This window comes from Muntiacus reevesi, chromosome 3 (genome assembly GCF_963930625.1).
Source record: "Muntiacus reevesi chromosome 3, mMunRee1.1, whole genome shotgun sequence".
In the NCBI taxonomy this organism is placed as follows: Eukaryota; Metazoa; Chordata; class Mammalia; order Artiodactyla; family Cervidae; genus Muntiacus; species Muntiacus reevesi.
In genome coordinates this window covers 10,104,336-10,120,504 of record NC_089251.1, presented here as the reverse complement: position 1 = coordinate 10,120,504, position 16,169 = coordinate 10,104,336, and the positions used below count along the sequence as shown (strand labels likewise).

The window sequence follows — 16,169 nt, the reverse complement described above, 5'->3', positions numbered from 1 at the left end:
GTAATGATATTCTATCCATAAAAAGCAAAAATATTTTATAATAAAAACCTAGAGGTTTCCATTGACAAAGCTATTCACCTAAACAAAGAAGAATTCTTTTGCTCAAGTATCTACCATCTTCTGATTTTCCATAAATGAAAATTGGTGAGGGAATGCCAGAGGGGAAGGGCAACAGAGTATTTAAACACTAGGATGGTCATTAAGCCCACAGCCTGATTTAATAAAGAAACAGTTTAAGTTCTCAATTTATTATCATTAAACAGAGAATTGTATCGTCAGTTGGAAAAAACAGATGAGAGATGTTAAAGGTCTGTGAGGAAGCAGCTCAAGTTCACTGTCAGCCCAGCAAAGGATTTCTGAAATCCTGGTCTAGTACAACTAACCACTAATGCACAAATAGTGTGAGAACTCTTGACCCCACATGGAACATGTTGTCTAATCTTAAGTGGTATTTCTCCCTTCTCACTTAAGTTAAATAAAAGTAGCAGAGACAAATGTTGTTCTGTGCTCAATCGGGTGAAAGCCGTTTGAAGAGAGGGCTGAGACAGACACCAGGTAGGGAAGGCACCTTCTCGCAAAGACTGAGCAGGTCCCTGGGGAGAGACTTAGGAAGAGCAGAATGAGTGTCGCTAACCTGGCATTTCCTGCCACCAAGTTCACGACTAAGTTTAGGTGTCAGGATGGGTAAGTAACAAGTATTTCATAGCCAACTGAGAGCACTAACAGACTTTTTTTTTTTTAAGTAAATGTACTTGTGCTTTTCTCTATGATAGTAGGATTTTCCTCTTCATTCATCGCCCTCCAAAACAAGTCCACTACACAATACAAAGTTCAAAGACACAGAACATACCCTGCCTTTATCGAGCTAACCTTAAATAAAGATCCAGTTTCCAAACTGGAGATCCTTCTATTTCCTGAGACCAGACTTAACAAAGCAACAGAAAGAGCTTCTTATTTTTAAAAGCCTTTTGGATCAAGAAAATGGACAGTAATTTATGTAAATGCATCAATCTCAATTGACTTCTCTAGTATGAAAAGGAATAAATAATGCAGATCACTGTTCTTCAGACAACAAGTCCAAACTCTTCACCAGTGATACGGCAAAGATTCTGATGGAAACAGAAGGGATGTGTGCACAAAGGTGAACATAAATAAATGTGTGTATGATAACCGTGGTTGCTGGAGATGGACACAGATAAATAGCTCTGGAATTGGACAGGGACAGCTGGAGACAGAGGGAAAGACACTGGTTCAGCTTATGGCAGTGAGTTCATGAGCTTTCATGATCTAAAAAATCTGCAACAGCAGAATTTCTATTCAGAAGGTAAAAAGAGTTAGTTCTACCTCCTCTTGGGTGATTCAAAATAAAGCTATCTTGGAATATAATAAATATGTCATAAACTAGAATACAAAAAATTTAGGAACAAAAACAAGAGGAAAGGACCAGGATCCTAAAGGTAGATGAATGCTCATTTAACATTTGTAAATAACTGAAGCTGTTTAAATGCTATTAGATTGGCACCTAGAACCCCCCAAATATCTACTTTCCCCTGGGAAGGAGAGGCTATGCCTCTTCAATCATCTCTTAAATGCAAAGAGGTTTGACCCCCATGCAATGGATAAAAGTCACCCAAAAAATGAACAAAAGAGGTGTTTGGAAAAACCAGAACACCATTCATCCCAGCTAACGACTTGTTCATTATGAGTGATGATGGATAAAGACTTCTCATGCTGAGATGAAATCAAGATTTATATGCATTGTTTCCTCTCCCAACTTGTGGGAAGATCATCATCATTTAATTCTATCTCTGCGGCCAGTGATGGGCATCCAGAGAGCTGGTTATCAAACGGCGCAGTCAGCTGGCAAAAGCCGAAACGTGCAGTTGGCACATCTGGACAGAGCCGCCACAGCCGAGGGTGAACAATGACTCCTGGCAAGCATCCAAATTGCTTGCAGACGCTAGCAGGTCTCATCTACAACCGCCCCTACCAGCATCTCTCTCTCTCTCTCTTTTTTATGAGAATCAGATTTTCATTGCTCCATTCAATTGCTCTCCTCTGCCATTTTTTACAGCTCTTATCGTTCCCCTGGAATATGGCCTTGAGACAGCTCATCCGTGTCCTTCACTGTGTTATCTCTTCTAACTTTTATTAAAACTTCAGCTTTCATCTGAAGATAGCTAATTAAATCTGGAACAGATTATATTCCTCCCCTTAAAAGGAACACAAAACTATTTTCTTCAACCTGAGCCACGCTTTTTTGCCCTTTCTGAAACATAAGCCAAAGGTGTTTAAGAAGTCTCATTTGTTTACAAAGCTCAGATATTTGACATGTCACAGACAGGCAGATTTATACTAAAGTTGGCTATGGTATGATAGATCTTTGAGCTATTTCTCAAAATATTTCTCAATACTGGGAATATTTTCTTTTCTTGTACCCTTTAAATATTACAGCTAATACCATGAGCTTATTTTCTGTATAAAGTTGGGTAATGAGGAATTAGTGATTAATAGCTACTTGTGTGTGAGTGATTTTTTTTAAAAAGTTTGTTTTTTTTTTTCTTTTTTTTTACAGTTGCTCTCATTTGGTAAAAATGAAAACATGTTTTATTCCATACCCTAAACACTAGCAACCAGAAGTTTCCTCCATGGAAAATTATGTGAAAACATGAAATTAAAAGCAGTTTTTCTACATAGCTTTACACCAACCGACAGTTAGCTCAAGTAGCTTTGTCTTAATCTATCACAAATTAATGAAGAAGCTTCCATAAGTGACATGAATACAATATTCTCACATATGCCACTGACCCAATTCCTTCCTTGGGCCCAAGGGCAGCTTAAAAATCACTTTCTGCAGTACATTTGCTAACTGAACCTAGCAATGACATCTGAACCAATCCGGGCAGCCATCAAACACCCACCTATATGCACACCCACACCCAGCATTTTTAACTAAGTGTTAAGCTTCTACTGCCAGGGTGTGATTTAACTGTCCCACCTGAAATTTTCTGGGATCCTTTTCTTCGCTTCACTGCCTTTAGCAAAATTTCTTTCATGGTGACCTTTGTGTTGTCCACCTGAATAAGGGAGAATCCATGAGCAGCATTTCTGCAGGAAAAGACAAATATTAAATCATCACCAATATTCAGCCGAAGGGATGTGAATGCAGTTTTCACTGAGTTTAAGTATTAATAAGTGTACACTGAAGTGTCAATTATTAAAAAATGGGTTATAAACCTACTTCTAATGAGAGAGAGAGAAAAGCATTCTAATATGAACAGTTTCAAGTGAAAGAGAGGGCAGAATTAGGGAAGATTTTTCTGTTTATCTTAAAATGAATCCAATTGGTCTGTGTGGGCTACGAGCAAAATCCTGTAACAAGGACTAACAAATGATACACTTGGCTGTGTCAGTAGGTGTCACTGCAGGCAGATACTACCATCATTCTAAAGCTCGTGGAGCCCTGGAGGGGAATGTGGGGTGCATGCATGTGTCCTCAGTCACTCACTTGTGTCCATCTCTTTGCACCCCTGTGGACAGTCACCTGCCAGGCTCCTCTGTCCATGAGATTTCTCAGGGGAGAATACTGGAGTGGATAGCCAGTCCCTTCTCCAGAAGATCTTTCTGACCCTGGGATTGAACCCGCGTCTCCTGTATCTCCTGCATTCACAGATGGATTCTTTACCACTGGGCCACCTGGGAAGCCTGGGCTTTCCTGGTGGCTCGGGCAGTAAAGGATCTGCCTGCAATGTAGGAGACCCAGGTTCGATCCCTGGGTCGGGACGATCCCCTGGATAAGGGACTGGCTCTCCACTCCAGTATTCTTGCCTAGAGAATCCCATAGATAGAGGAGCCAGGAGGTCTACTGTCCATAGGTCGCAAAGAGTAATAACTGAGTGACTAACACTTTTACTTGGTAAACCCAATGTGGGGGGCACAGGGGTGGATATGATAGCCCAAAGCAATTCAGAATAAGGAAAACAAAGACTCCTCCTAGAAGGCAAACAAATAAATAAAGAAGCATTAATTTAAAAAAAAAAAAACAAAAAACACAGTCTGTGTATACTTCAGTAGTCATGTTTTAATCTACTTAGTCCTAGAAGGTCAAGCAAAATATTAGCTGGAGTAAATAATTACAAGACAAAATAATAACACTACTTATAAGCTTTTAGCCAATCACACTTGGGATGCAAGGGTCATCTAGACAGGAAAAAACCGGTAAGGGACAAGTACCCTTGAAAAAGAAGCCCATCCCTGGGTGAGATATAACTTCAGTAAGACCGTTAATTGCAAGAGCAAGTATCACAAACACTACTCACTATGCTTGGGCACCGAAACAAAACAGGCCAATTCCAAGCAGCTCATGTAACAAATGGGACCCAAGTTTCCAACTATGGAACATGGGAATTGCCACAAGGCGTTTGGTTGCATTCCCACTTCCCCACCAAGAATATCAAAACGGAACACAGCCAAAAAACATGGCAGAACTTCATACTGACAAGAAATCGGAAAGAAAAGCCAAGTCCCAAGCTAAGCCACGGAAAAGCTTCCCAATGGTAGGACAGGCTGGGAAGGGGCCTTCAACCCAGCTTGGAACCAACCAGGTGGCTGGCTTTCCATGGGGGATGGGAGCTGATCTCAAAACCAAGGACCCAATTTGCTTCCCTAATACAAAGACATCTCCACCCCCTTCCCTCTCCATAAGGCTTGCTGTTTAATCCTTGACATTCCATTTGTTAAAAAGCAAAAGCCGATGCTGGTCTAGCCAGCACGATCATCCATTTTAACTTGGTCAAGTTCTTGCTATCGAACAGCAGGCCTGAGAACTGTCAAGCTAATTTTACTGAACACTCTGTTACTGAATCATGCCTGAGCCCCGGCCGTTCTTTACCTCAGAAGCTGGACCCCATCCCAGAACAATTTTTAAAAGTTTATTTTACTGATCAAAGCAAAATAAGAAATAGCTCTTTTCTTTTTTTTGGAAAACTATATTTAGGGAGCGATGTAGTAAGTGATACTTTGGCAACAGTTCTGAAATGTAAAGTGCCTGGTGCATTTATAAACTTGCGGGTATTTGCTCTGGCGCCAGGCCAGTGTGTGTTTGGAACAAACGCCAATCGTCCGCGTTCAGACCTGCCTTCCCTTGCTTTCTCCTCAGAAGTCAGTATGTGCTCCATCTGTGACAATATGTCGGGCGATGGATGAGAAGGACCTAAAAGGGAACACCAGTTTTCGGGTACTTGCAAACTAGTCTTGGGCTGCATCTTGCGAACTTCCAGCTGCTCCGGGTTTCACCTCAACTCTTGTAGATTTCAGTTGGCTTGTAAATTGCTCGCAGTTCTCGCCTAATCTGCTGCTGGCTGATAGCATTATTTCACAACCGCACGTTTATCTTTTCAGCAAAGGCGGACTAAAAGCTCGAAAGGAGGCCTTGTGTTGGGACTAACTTCCATAAATTAAAAGTGTCCTTTTAAAAAGATTTTTGAACGGAGGAAAATCCCTCGTCTGTACTTCTCTGTCATTTTACCAAAACGTACCTGGGTGACAAGGTTAAAGCATGCAGAGGAAATCCCTGACGCTTATCCTCCACCGGCATTACTGATAAATTGTGTGGTGGAGGAATAAAGGATTACCTTCTGTATTTTTTCATTACACTTTTCTTTTGTTACAGAATACATAAATCCATTGTGGCACAATGTAATATGTATCACCACGCTACACCTGCGGACGCTTCCGAGCGGCTGCCATGTCTGTGCAGTCAGGAATGATAAGTGAACCACCCGTGAATGTTAACGATAGTGATCATTCTGAGGTAACTCGGCTCTCCATCTTCCTTTACAGCCTCCGTGCTGAAGCCAGGGTAGCAGGGTTCATGAGAGGAAAATGAAAACAACAGGGAAGGGAAGGGGCACGCTCGGCGCGCGGAATGTGCCTTCTCAAGTGTGCGGGCTCTCGCCTGGGGGCTCCGTGGCGGTGAAAACGAGCACCTTTTAAAGGAAAAAGAGGTTGTGACCCCTGCGTCCTGCACGCTCAGCCAGACCTAATGAAAGTTTCCTTGGGTCAGCCTCGCACTCCACTCGCTGCTCTCCTGCCAGACGGAATGCCAACCTTGGATCCTGTCCCAAGTCTACAAGACTTAAAATGTTTCTAAGACGCCAAGGGGACCGGATCGAGGTGCTTCTCAGAATCCATGGAGGTGCAACTGTTATGTGATGCTCCCATTTAATAAATGGATATAGAGGCTTGCTACCACAATTTTCAGCTTGACTTCCAAACAGTCTGGGTTTTATGCCTCATTTCTTCATATCCAGGGTTTTTTATGGGCTTTCTAAAATGTCTATTGAAATACATCCTTTAAAGCTGCCTTTATTTAATGCTGGGCACTGGGTCTGAGATGGAGGAGAGGATGATCTCAGGGGGAAAAGTGTGCAGCAGGCAGGAAGGTGCCAGCCCTGCCTCCCTTCCTCACGGCACTGCGTTCTAGTCCCAGGGTTGTGGCCCGTGCTGGGGATGACTCGGCCTTGGACAGACAGGCGGGTGGATGGACAGATGGATGGGTTACAAACCCACTCTCAGCTCAGAAACTGCTCCTCCCTCATGGACAGATGGCTTCTCTTCTGCCCGTGCAGGGCATTCTGGGGCGGGTACTGAATAGAAGCAGCTGCCCTTCCACAGCCCCCTGGGCTGCTGGTGCTGGGTTCAGAACGAGGCGCCACCTCAGGGAGCTGACTGCTGCCAGGAATGCTCCAGTCAGTTCCAACTTAGGCCCTGTCAAGTTTCTTAACCGCTGAAAAAACGTATGGGCATTTTAAAAAAAGATTACTCACTTGAGGAATTCAGCTTTGTCCCAGTGCAAAACCACTTGGTTACCAGAGGGAAGTTTTTATACCTGCATTAACCTGACACAGCATTTCTGCACTAGACATTAACCTAGAGGTGGTGGGGGACAGAGAAGAGGCAGGGGCACAGGTCTTTATCCGAGAAGCTCAGATTCTGCTTATAGGGGCAGAGCTGCAATCAGAACCCAAGTTGGAAGGCAACATATTGGAGAGGAAAACACATGGGCTGGGAGTTCAATACCCTTTGGTTCAAATCCTGGCTCCATCGCTAACTGAAATTTCGTCTTAACACGTGGGAACCTCAGCTGTGTCCAGGAAATGAGGCCACATGCCTACAGAATTGTCAGAAGGATAAAACAGACAACAAATGCAGAGACCTGGAACTAAGGCTGGCAAACAGCAGAAGGAGTTTACAGTGTTCTTTCTTGCGTGTTCCCCTCGTCCCAAGTCTTCACCCCAAGAGAAGAGGCCCTAGTCAGCCCGTCTCCCCTAAACCCCCAGCAGACAATGCTTATTTGGGGAGATGGATCTCAACCCTCATAACAGATAACACAGGTTCATTACAATGCGCAATCTGCTGGGCACAGTGGCAGCACTGGGATCTCATCAGTATAGCGCTTCCGGCCCAGGCATCGAAATCCCCTGAAGCTCAAAGAAGGGCACCCTGGGCTCCGGTTTCAAGGTCTTCCTTTTTGAGAGAGTAAACTGGAGAAGTAGGCGTGTTCTACCTCAGCTTAATTCCACTTTGGATGGGGTTGGTGGAAGTCAAAAATCATGGTGACAAGGTAGAGAAATCCAGTGAGATTTATTAAGAGCATCTGGATCTGCAGACCCGGATAAGAGGTTATCAGTCAACAAATACAACAATAATAGTAGCATCTACTACTTACTGAGCAAGTAGTCCATGTCGGGTGCTGTGGTAGGCCTTTCAGATCTGTATTAACTTATTCTACCCTAAAATAAACACTATTGTTATATCCATTTTGCCAAAACTGAGGCTGGAGACATTAGGGAACATACCTGAGGTCAGTCATCTATTCAAGACACTATTTTGGATTCAGAGATCAACAATATGGTCCCTAACCCAAGTATTACTAACAGTCCAGCAGGAGAGAAAGACAAAGAAGTAAAGAAAGAATTACAGTTCTGTATGACCAGCACAGAGATGAAGGCAAGCTCAGAATGCTGCCGAAACACAGAGGCATTTAACCCAGCACACAGGGGTGGGGGTGCGTCAGAGGAGCTTCTCAGTGGCGATGTCTCAAAACATAGCTGCTGTTCATCTCTACATCACGCTGAAACAACGGTGGCGACACCAGAAGGCAGTTCTGGGATAGAGCCTGCTTTGGAGTCCGAGCTCTGCCTTCCCTGGGTAAATGATATAATCTCCCTAACTTCTAGTGTTCTCATCTACAAAAAGAGGATAATTCTCAGACTACAACATTGTTTTCAGGACTAAATACTGGGCTGGCCAAACATTCATTCAGGTTTTTCTGTAACAGCTTACTTCTAAAATAGTTAACATAATACTTCTCATAAAAAATACTTAATAAGCAATAGACAGTACAACTATTGGGCTTCCCAATAGCTAGTGGTAAAGAATCCGCCTGCCAACTCAGGAGATGTAAGAGACCTGGGTTCGATCCCTGGGACAGGAAGATCCCCTGGAGAAGGAAATGGCAACCGACTCCAGTACTCTTGCCTGGAAAATCCCATGGACAGAGGAACCTGGAAGGCTACAGTCCATGGGGTTGCAAAGAGTTGGACGTGACTGAAGTGACTTAGGACACAAAATACCACTATCAGCTTTTCTTCATACAAAGAAGTGATATATATAATGATGAAAAGTGACAATAGCTGACATTTATTGAGTATAGATTTTGTTCATTTAATCCTCCCAGGAAAGGTGGGTGCTATCATCAGTCCCATTTAATAATGGAGGAAATTGAGGTCTGGCAAGACTGAGACATGTGCCTGGAGTTTCGCAGCTAACAAGTGGAGGAACCAGAACTTGAACCCAGGTTTGCCAGACCCCAAAGTCTGTGTTTTAAACCTCCCTATAGCCAAGGGAGTTTGAGGAACTCAGGACAAAAAGACACTTACAGGGAACATATCTTCCAGATTGGAACCACTGACCAGTCTATGGTGAAGGTCAACTTCCACTGTAAAAAATTCAGTTTGATTATAAATGCTCCAACTCTCAGACTCAGCATGTGACCTACAAGACCCTTTTCTGAAAGCCCCTGGAGAAGGTCCTGGTTTCCTGAGCCATAGCCTCAGTTTGTGGAAGTGGGACAAGGCCGACAGGAGCAGTGCCCCCTCCTCTAGGCCTGACCAGTTCATAATCCTGATGAAGATGCAACCCTTTGGTTCCCGGCCTGCTTTGGTCCCAATTCCATGCATGTTCATTCTCGAGCGCTTAAAGGTAGAAAATGAAAATATATGAGCAGGAGAAAGCCCTGTAATAACTGCAGCATGCCCGCTTTAAAGCAAGTCCTCCGGGTATATTACTTTATCCATAAAGAGAGTTTACGCTAGTGTGAATGCCACATTTTGGTTCCCCTTGCTCTGACAAAAATCTTTTTTTTAAAGATCAAAGTGTATGGTGTGCGTATGTGATGTTTGACATTGGACAAAGTACTCTTTTTCAAAACAGACATTTTCCAAAAACATAACTCACTAGACTAATGGGCAGTGAGAAGCCAAAATGACTGCCCCTCTGCCTTCTCCTTGTGTGTCTTTGCCAGAGTCCTTGGGACTTGCCAAATCCGGTCATGCCTGCTTAGCTTGCTCGACTGATTGTGCCAGAAAAGAAAATAAGACACAGATGTATTTGAGCTCTTTGAGATGCCAGTAAGAGAGACAGCTAATGGCTTCATTTCGACCCTCCCCTTCCAGCTGGGCACAGGTGGGGGATAATGAGGTCCCTCTCCCTAATCAAACTCAATTATTTACTACTCTATATAACCGCAAAGACACTCACATTCAGTTCAGAATATAAAGCACACCGTGGGCTATTTCCAACCACTGCCACTGGGTATTTATAACAAACTCAAGTGGCTAACAGTTTGCCTTGGCAGGAGTTTAAGTGTGTAAAGTTTTGCAAACTGTTTCTGTTCAGATATGTCCTGCTGAAATGGGGTCCCAGGCGGGGGTCCACAACTGTCAGGTCAGTGAACTGCATAACATCTGAGAATGTATCCACCACGCAGTGCAGACAGGATCTGGAAATCAAACGCTTCGTTCTACCGCAACCTTCGGAGAAAGCATCACGGTTTTTTCAACAGCAAGACTGACACTGTATTAATAAACATTACAAGTCACTAGCCTGACATGTACATAGCAGCAGCTGACAGACTCCAACATAAGCTGAGGGGAGAACAGAGGAAATCAAAATGAGACATAGTAGCTAAACATGGCCAAAGCGGGTGGATCATGAAACAAATCACATTAATGTCAGAAACGTGAGTCCCAAACTTTTAAGATTCATAGCAACTGAAGCAACAATCTGGTATAATTTTTGGATACCAGAGTAACTTGATGATTATCTAAAATATGGGCTCTTATTGTAGGAATAAAGCTATCCTGGCACCATTTCAACAGACAGACATTCCAGGGAGCAAAACATACATATTTAGCTTGTCTGACCTTTAAATTCTTAGAAGTATATAATTAATGCTTTCCATCTTTATTACTTGTTCCAATATTCCTGTCACTTTAAACAGACACAAAGAAAAATCTTTTCTTTTCTCTAGACAGTAGCTGTTGCCAAAAAGGAAATCAAGTCAGATTTACAAATACAAAATTAAACAGGCTACATATGTTACGTTTCCATACATGAGGACAATCTGGACAATGAAAATGTTTGCTAATACAACAGAATGAAAAGAAACAACACACAGTTGGTCCTCTACAACTCAAGCAAACAATAAATAACTAGGATAATTTACAGACATATTGTCAGGCCTGTTTACAAAGAACACAGGCATCTTTTTTTTAAAGTTTCCTGCCCTACTTTAGCCCTGCCCCTTACCAAACTGTCTGACCTTGGGTAACTACTTGTCTCTGATCCTCAGCTTATAAAGGTGAGCTGCTTATAAGGAATAAATGAGATAACAAGCTATGAGGGGCACCAAACTGAGTGTACAAAAATGTTCATCCCCCCCCCCCCATCCCCATCCCCTCCCCTCCAGACTATCAAGGCAATATCACATAAGAGCAGGTGAGTTTTCAAACTAATGATATCTTTTTGTAAAGGTCTGGTCACTTGGGGTATACTGTAAAGAAAGTATACTAAAACCACTGAGACCCTTTTTGAAAGCCCTCATACAGAAAGAACAATGAATCTACGGCATACCTCCTGAAAAAGCAGCTAACATTTTTCTCCTTATGCAGACAAGAGAAGCCACAGCCATCTTTGGGAGCCCTCTAGGCCACATTGCCCAAGGCAGCCCAGCTTCTGGTACAAGGCCCTCCAACGCTGAGCCAGTAGTCCATTTCCCAAACAGCAAAATCCTAACTGAATTCTATATGCTCTGCAGCTTTTGGTTAAAACAGCCCCTTTCCCATATCCACCTGATATATTAAACACTGCAAGTAAAACACATGTGAAAGTGAAAGTGTTAATCACTCAGTCGTATCCTACTCTTTGCAACCCCATGGACTGTATCCCACCAGGCTCCTCTGTCCATGGAATTCTCCAGGCAAGAATACTGGAGTGGGTTGCCATTCTCTTCTCCAAGGGATCTTCCCGGCTCAGGGATTGAACCCAGGTCTCCTGCATTACAGACAGATTCTTTACCAACTGAGCTATCAGAGAAGCCCAAGTAAAATACATATATAGGCAGGGCAATTAATTGACTTCTGATTTAGGAGGATTCTGCTTTATTGCTTTTGATTTTTCTTTTCTTAAAGCTCTTCTTCCCCACCTCAGAGTAGGATGCCAGTGTGAAATAATAATGTCAACAAAGGTAACGCAATGACACCACACACATTGCTTTTGCCACCGCCATTTTTTAAACTCAATTCAGTGTCACAAATTCTGATGGAATTAGCCTATGCTGGGGGCTAACTGCGCTTCCCTGGTGGCTCAGGTGGTAAAGAATCTGCCTGCAATGCAGGAGATCTGGGTTTGATCCCTGGGTCAGGAAGATCCCCAGGAGAAGGGAATGGCAACCCACTCCAGTGTTCTTGCCTGGAGAATCCCATGAACAGAGGAGCCTGGCGGGCTACAGTCCATGGGGTCACAAAAAGTCGGACACAACTGAGCAACTGACACTTTGACTTTTGGAGGATGGGAAGAGATGGACAATGCGAGTTCCTCTCCTGTCCACCCCTCATCTGACCTGTCCAACAGCATAGCAGACCTTGGCTTGGTCATTGCTGGTAAGGAGCACTTCTTTGGATGTTGAAAATCAGCTGAGATCTAGCCCTTAACTATTAGGTGTCACTTCACCCAGCTCTCTGTCCCCTACTTCTCCCTTCCCATACTCCTGACAGTCAACTTCATTGCTTAGGCTCAGAGAAGCTAGCTGTCAGCAAGTTAGGGACTCCTGTTTATATATATATTGGCTTTGTACAAAATCAATCAAGAACAATGGATACCTTAGAAATCCGCTTGCTGATCTGGTAAAGGAGGCAGTGTTCACTAACAGGTTCCTAATTTGTACTTCGTTAAGAGTAATCCATTCTCCTTCCCCTAATGACAGCTCTATTTCCAGGGGCTTCCTGGGGCCCAAGGGTCTGGGAGGAAAAGACCAGGGTAGCCTCAATTCAGTAAGAACACCCACCTCCACACTCTTTTTCACAGAACACTTTTCCAATTAGGGATTCATTTAAGTTAACTAGCTCCTCTTTTTTAATGTAAATCATTATATAATATAATAAGTCATTATCCTTGCATGATGGAACAAGGAGAAATTTGAAATTCTCTTTTTTAAGAAGAAACATTTTCTAATTTTTCTGTACTGGACATGAATTAATTGTGTAATAAAAAATAACCCGAAGAAAAGTTACACCCCATACCCACCTTAGGGTGAATTATTCAGACTGACAAATCTTTGATAAAAACAACAAATCGTAACCATCTAGTATTTCCTACATACCAGGGCCTGAGCTAGTTTTCTGACAGCAGTATTTCCTACCTGAGGTTCAAGGGCCCCCAAGGTCAACAGACGCATTCACAGGCTCTCTTGAGTTTCAGAATTTAAAAATTGTGCTTTTAGCTCAATGAAAATTATGTATGTATGATTTTCACTGAAAAAGCAAAAAGTTATACAGATGGATGTATATAGTGACTGAAACAGCAGAGAGATAAAGATACAGGCTACTCCCAGTTTTCCAGGCTTCCCAGTCTCTATCCAGCTGGGGGAGCCTTGAGTCATTGCTTGGAAGAGAAATCCCTGGAAGAGCCCCTTAACCTTCATTAGACAGAAGTGAACCAGAAATAAGGGAATGTTTCTGACCCAGGGATCGAACCCATGTCTCTTACATCACCTCCACTGGCAGGTGGGTTCTTTACCACTAGTACCACCCGGGAAGTCAAAACATACCAAGCCAGAGTCAAGCAATCAAGCCCACATCCACTCATTTATGTATTTGTCTATGGTTACTTTCACACTACTACAGCAGAACTGAGTTACAGAGACTGTATGGCCTGCAAGCCTGAAATATTTACCATCTCATCCTTTAGTTTGCCAACATGTGGGGTAAGCTGGTAGGATTTGGGAGACTGTATGTTCCAGCAGCTAGTTATTTAACATCAATAATAGAGGCAGAAAGGCTAAACGGCAGTGCAAGCTGCATGCAAAAACTGTTAGAATACAGAAAGTGATGGGAGAAGTGTACACGGCTCTTTATGGACCAGACTTGCTGATCTCTGAAGAATTCATGTTCTGTGTGTACAAGTCTCACTGCGCACAGGATCAGTCAGGCAGAGAGCCCATCTACAGAAACATTAATTAACAACAGCAGAAAGTAAGACGATGTATCACCCTGGTTCACCCAGGATGGAGTGTGGAGCTCTTGGGCTTAGAACTTCAAATTTTAAAACAGGGAAAGTCAGCTCTTTGGTGGTTAGGATTCTAGGCTTTCACTACCATGGCCCAGGTTCAATCCCTGGTTGGGGAACTGAGGTCTCACAAGATACATGGCATGGCCGAAATAAATAAATAAAATAAAACAGGGGAGTCCTGAGCAGGACTGGCATAACCTGGGTATCTTAGCAGAAATGTTCTTTATTTTTCCATTAAAAAGCATTTAAAATTGGGGAGGTGTGCACTGTAAGTCAACTGACCCATTAAAATAATGGACTAATATCTAAAAATACATTCATTGCTTAAAAGACAAATAATAATATGATAATCTGATGTTTCTTATGAAAATCAAAAATTCAAGTTGACAAGTAAAACATTTAACACCCATTAAACCAAACCAACATCAGTGATTTAATTTCAACAAAACATCATCTGTTGCATTAATGTTGTTAATTTGTATTTTATTAATGCTATAGTTTTATTTGCATTTAATTTATAATTTTGTTTTGGTTGCAAAAAGATATGGAATTTGTAGCTAGCATTTTACATCTGTATGTGTTTAAGTAACATTATAGTAAAACAACTTTGGGCAAACACTGAAGTTTCAGGAGAATTAATTTTCCTTTTTAAAGTGCTTGTTTTAGAAAGGACTTTCAGATCAAAAGACTACTATGATCATATGTTAGTATTTATGTAGCAAAAATTGTGCACTAATGAGAATAATGCTTCTAGTGACTTATTAATAAACAACAGAATTCCAAGCAGAAGCTACTGCTACTGAAATTCCACTACATATATCTTAAAAAAAAAAAAAAAAAATCCTAATGACATCTTAGGACTTCCCAGGTGGCGCTAGTGGTAAAGAAGCCTCTTGCCAATGCAGGAGATGCAAGAGATGCGGGTTTCATTCCTGGGTAGGCAAGAGCCCCTACAGCAGGAAATGGCAACCCGCTCCAGTGTTCTTGCCTGGAAAATTCCATGGACAGAGGAGCCTGGTGGGCTATAGTCCACGGGGCTGCAAAGAGTTGGACGCGACTAAGCATGCACACATCACATTTTGTGATGGTAAGACTGAAAAGATGGTTTTACGAACTTTATTGGTAGCACTATAATGGATGCATCTTCAGAAGGCTATGTATGTCAATACAAAGTGAGAATCTGAAGATGTTTTTTACCTTAACCAATAATCCTACTCAGAGGGAACTTTCCTAAGGATGTTATTCAACAGAAACAAAAGGGATATAGATAAGGACTATCTTTAAAGAGTCACTTATTAAAACCAAATCAAGGAAACAATCTAAACACCCTGTGACAGGCATCTATTTCATCTCATACATTTTTCTGTTGTATTGCTCATCATATTTGAATGGTTTGTTTGACAACTGTCACCCCACTAGACAGAAAGCTCCATGAGAATAAGGGGCTGTCTCTTTGATTTTTTTTTCCCTGAAAAATCAAAGTACTACTTTATTAAATGAGTTATTTTATACAATATGAACATCAATATAATTACAATTGTGAAAAAAATTTTTTATAACAAGGATGGACTGATTTTCAGATTTCCAAACCATAGTCAACTGTACATTTACACAGAATTGTCTTTGCATGAAGCCTAAAAAGGAACAGTATAAAAATGAGTGTTTCTGTAGCCCCTTAATTTTTGCTGATCAACAGTTTGTTAGAAAAGCAGCTGCAGGTTTTTATCAAAAGTCTTGAGACATTACATAATAAATGTAGATTGCAGGAATTAAGAATAGATATCAAAATATTTGGAATATAATATTAAGTAAAAATAACACAATATGTATGTTAGAACTGAAAGTGTAATATATATACACATGGAAATGATTATACAAAAATGAAAATAATTATACTGGGATGGAGGAATCATTGGATAACTTTTAAACTACCTCAAATATTCTTTAAAGTTGTTGTTCTAGTCCCTCCAAAATGTAAAAAAGAAGGAAAAATCTTTGCTGCTATATACACCAAACATGACTTCATGGCAGGGATGAAATGACCATGAGGAGCTACCCCCAACTCACTCCCAGGCACTCCGGTTTCTTTCTTTGCTAAAGGGTAGAAACATCCAAAATACTCGTATATCCTAGGTAGCATAATCCTATTTTTAGTAAAAAATCTGAAACAAAGGCAATATGCTTTTAAAAGACAGGGGAAAGCCCTCTAAAGGGATCCCTCTTCTCGACAGTGCATTTGCTGGTTACGAACAGCAGGGGGTGCCAAAGGGACCGCTACTGTCCCCAGGAGGTGGAGAGGAGGGGCAATGTCACAGCCT

At 42.0% G+C, this 16,169-nt stretch overlaps 1 protein-coding gene across 6 annotated transcripts in view; it reads right to left on the bottom strand.

Annotated features, from left to right (window-relative positions):
• The window catches only part of MAPKAP1 (MAPK associated protein 1), a 229,363-nt gene that overhangs the window by 88,375 nt on the left and 124,819 nt on the right, over window positions 1-16,169 (bottom strand). For all 6 annotated transcript variants that reach the window (XM_065928444.1, XM_065928446.1, XM_065928447.1 and 3 more), the window contains one exon: window positions 2,999-3,108. In XM_065928444.1, coding sequence (XP_065784516.1) covers window positions 2,999-3,108 — 110 coding nt within the window. The remainder of the gene's footprint in view (window positions 1-2,998; window positions 3,109-16,169) is intronic.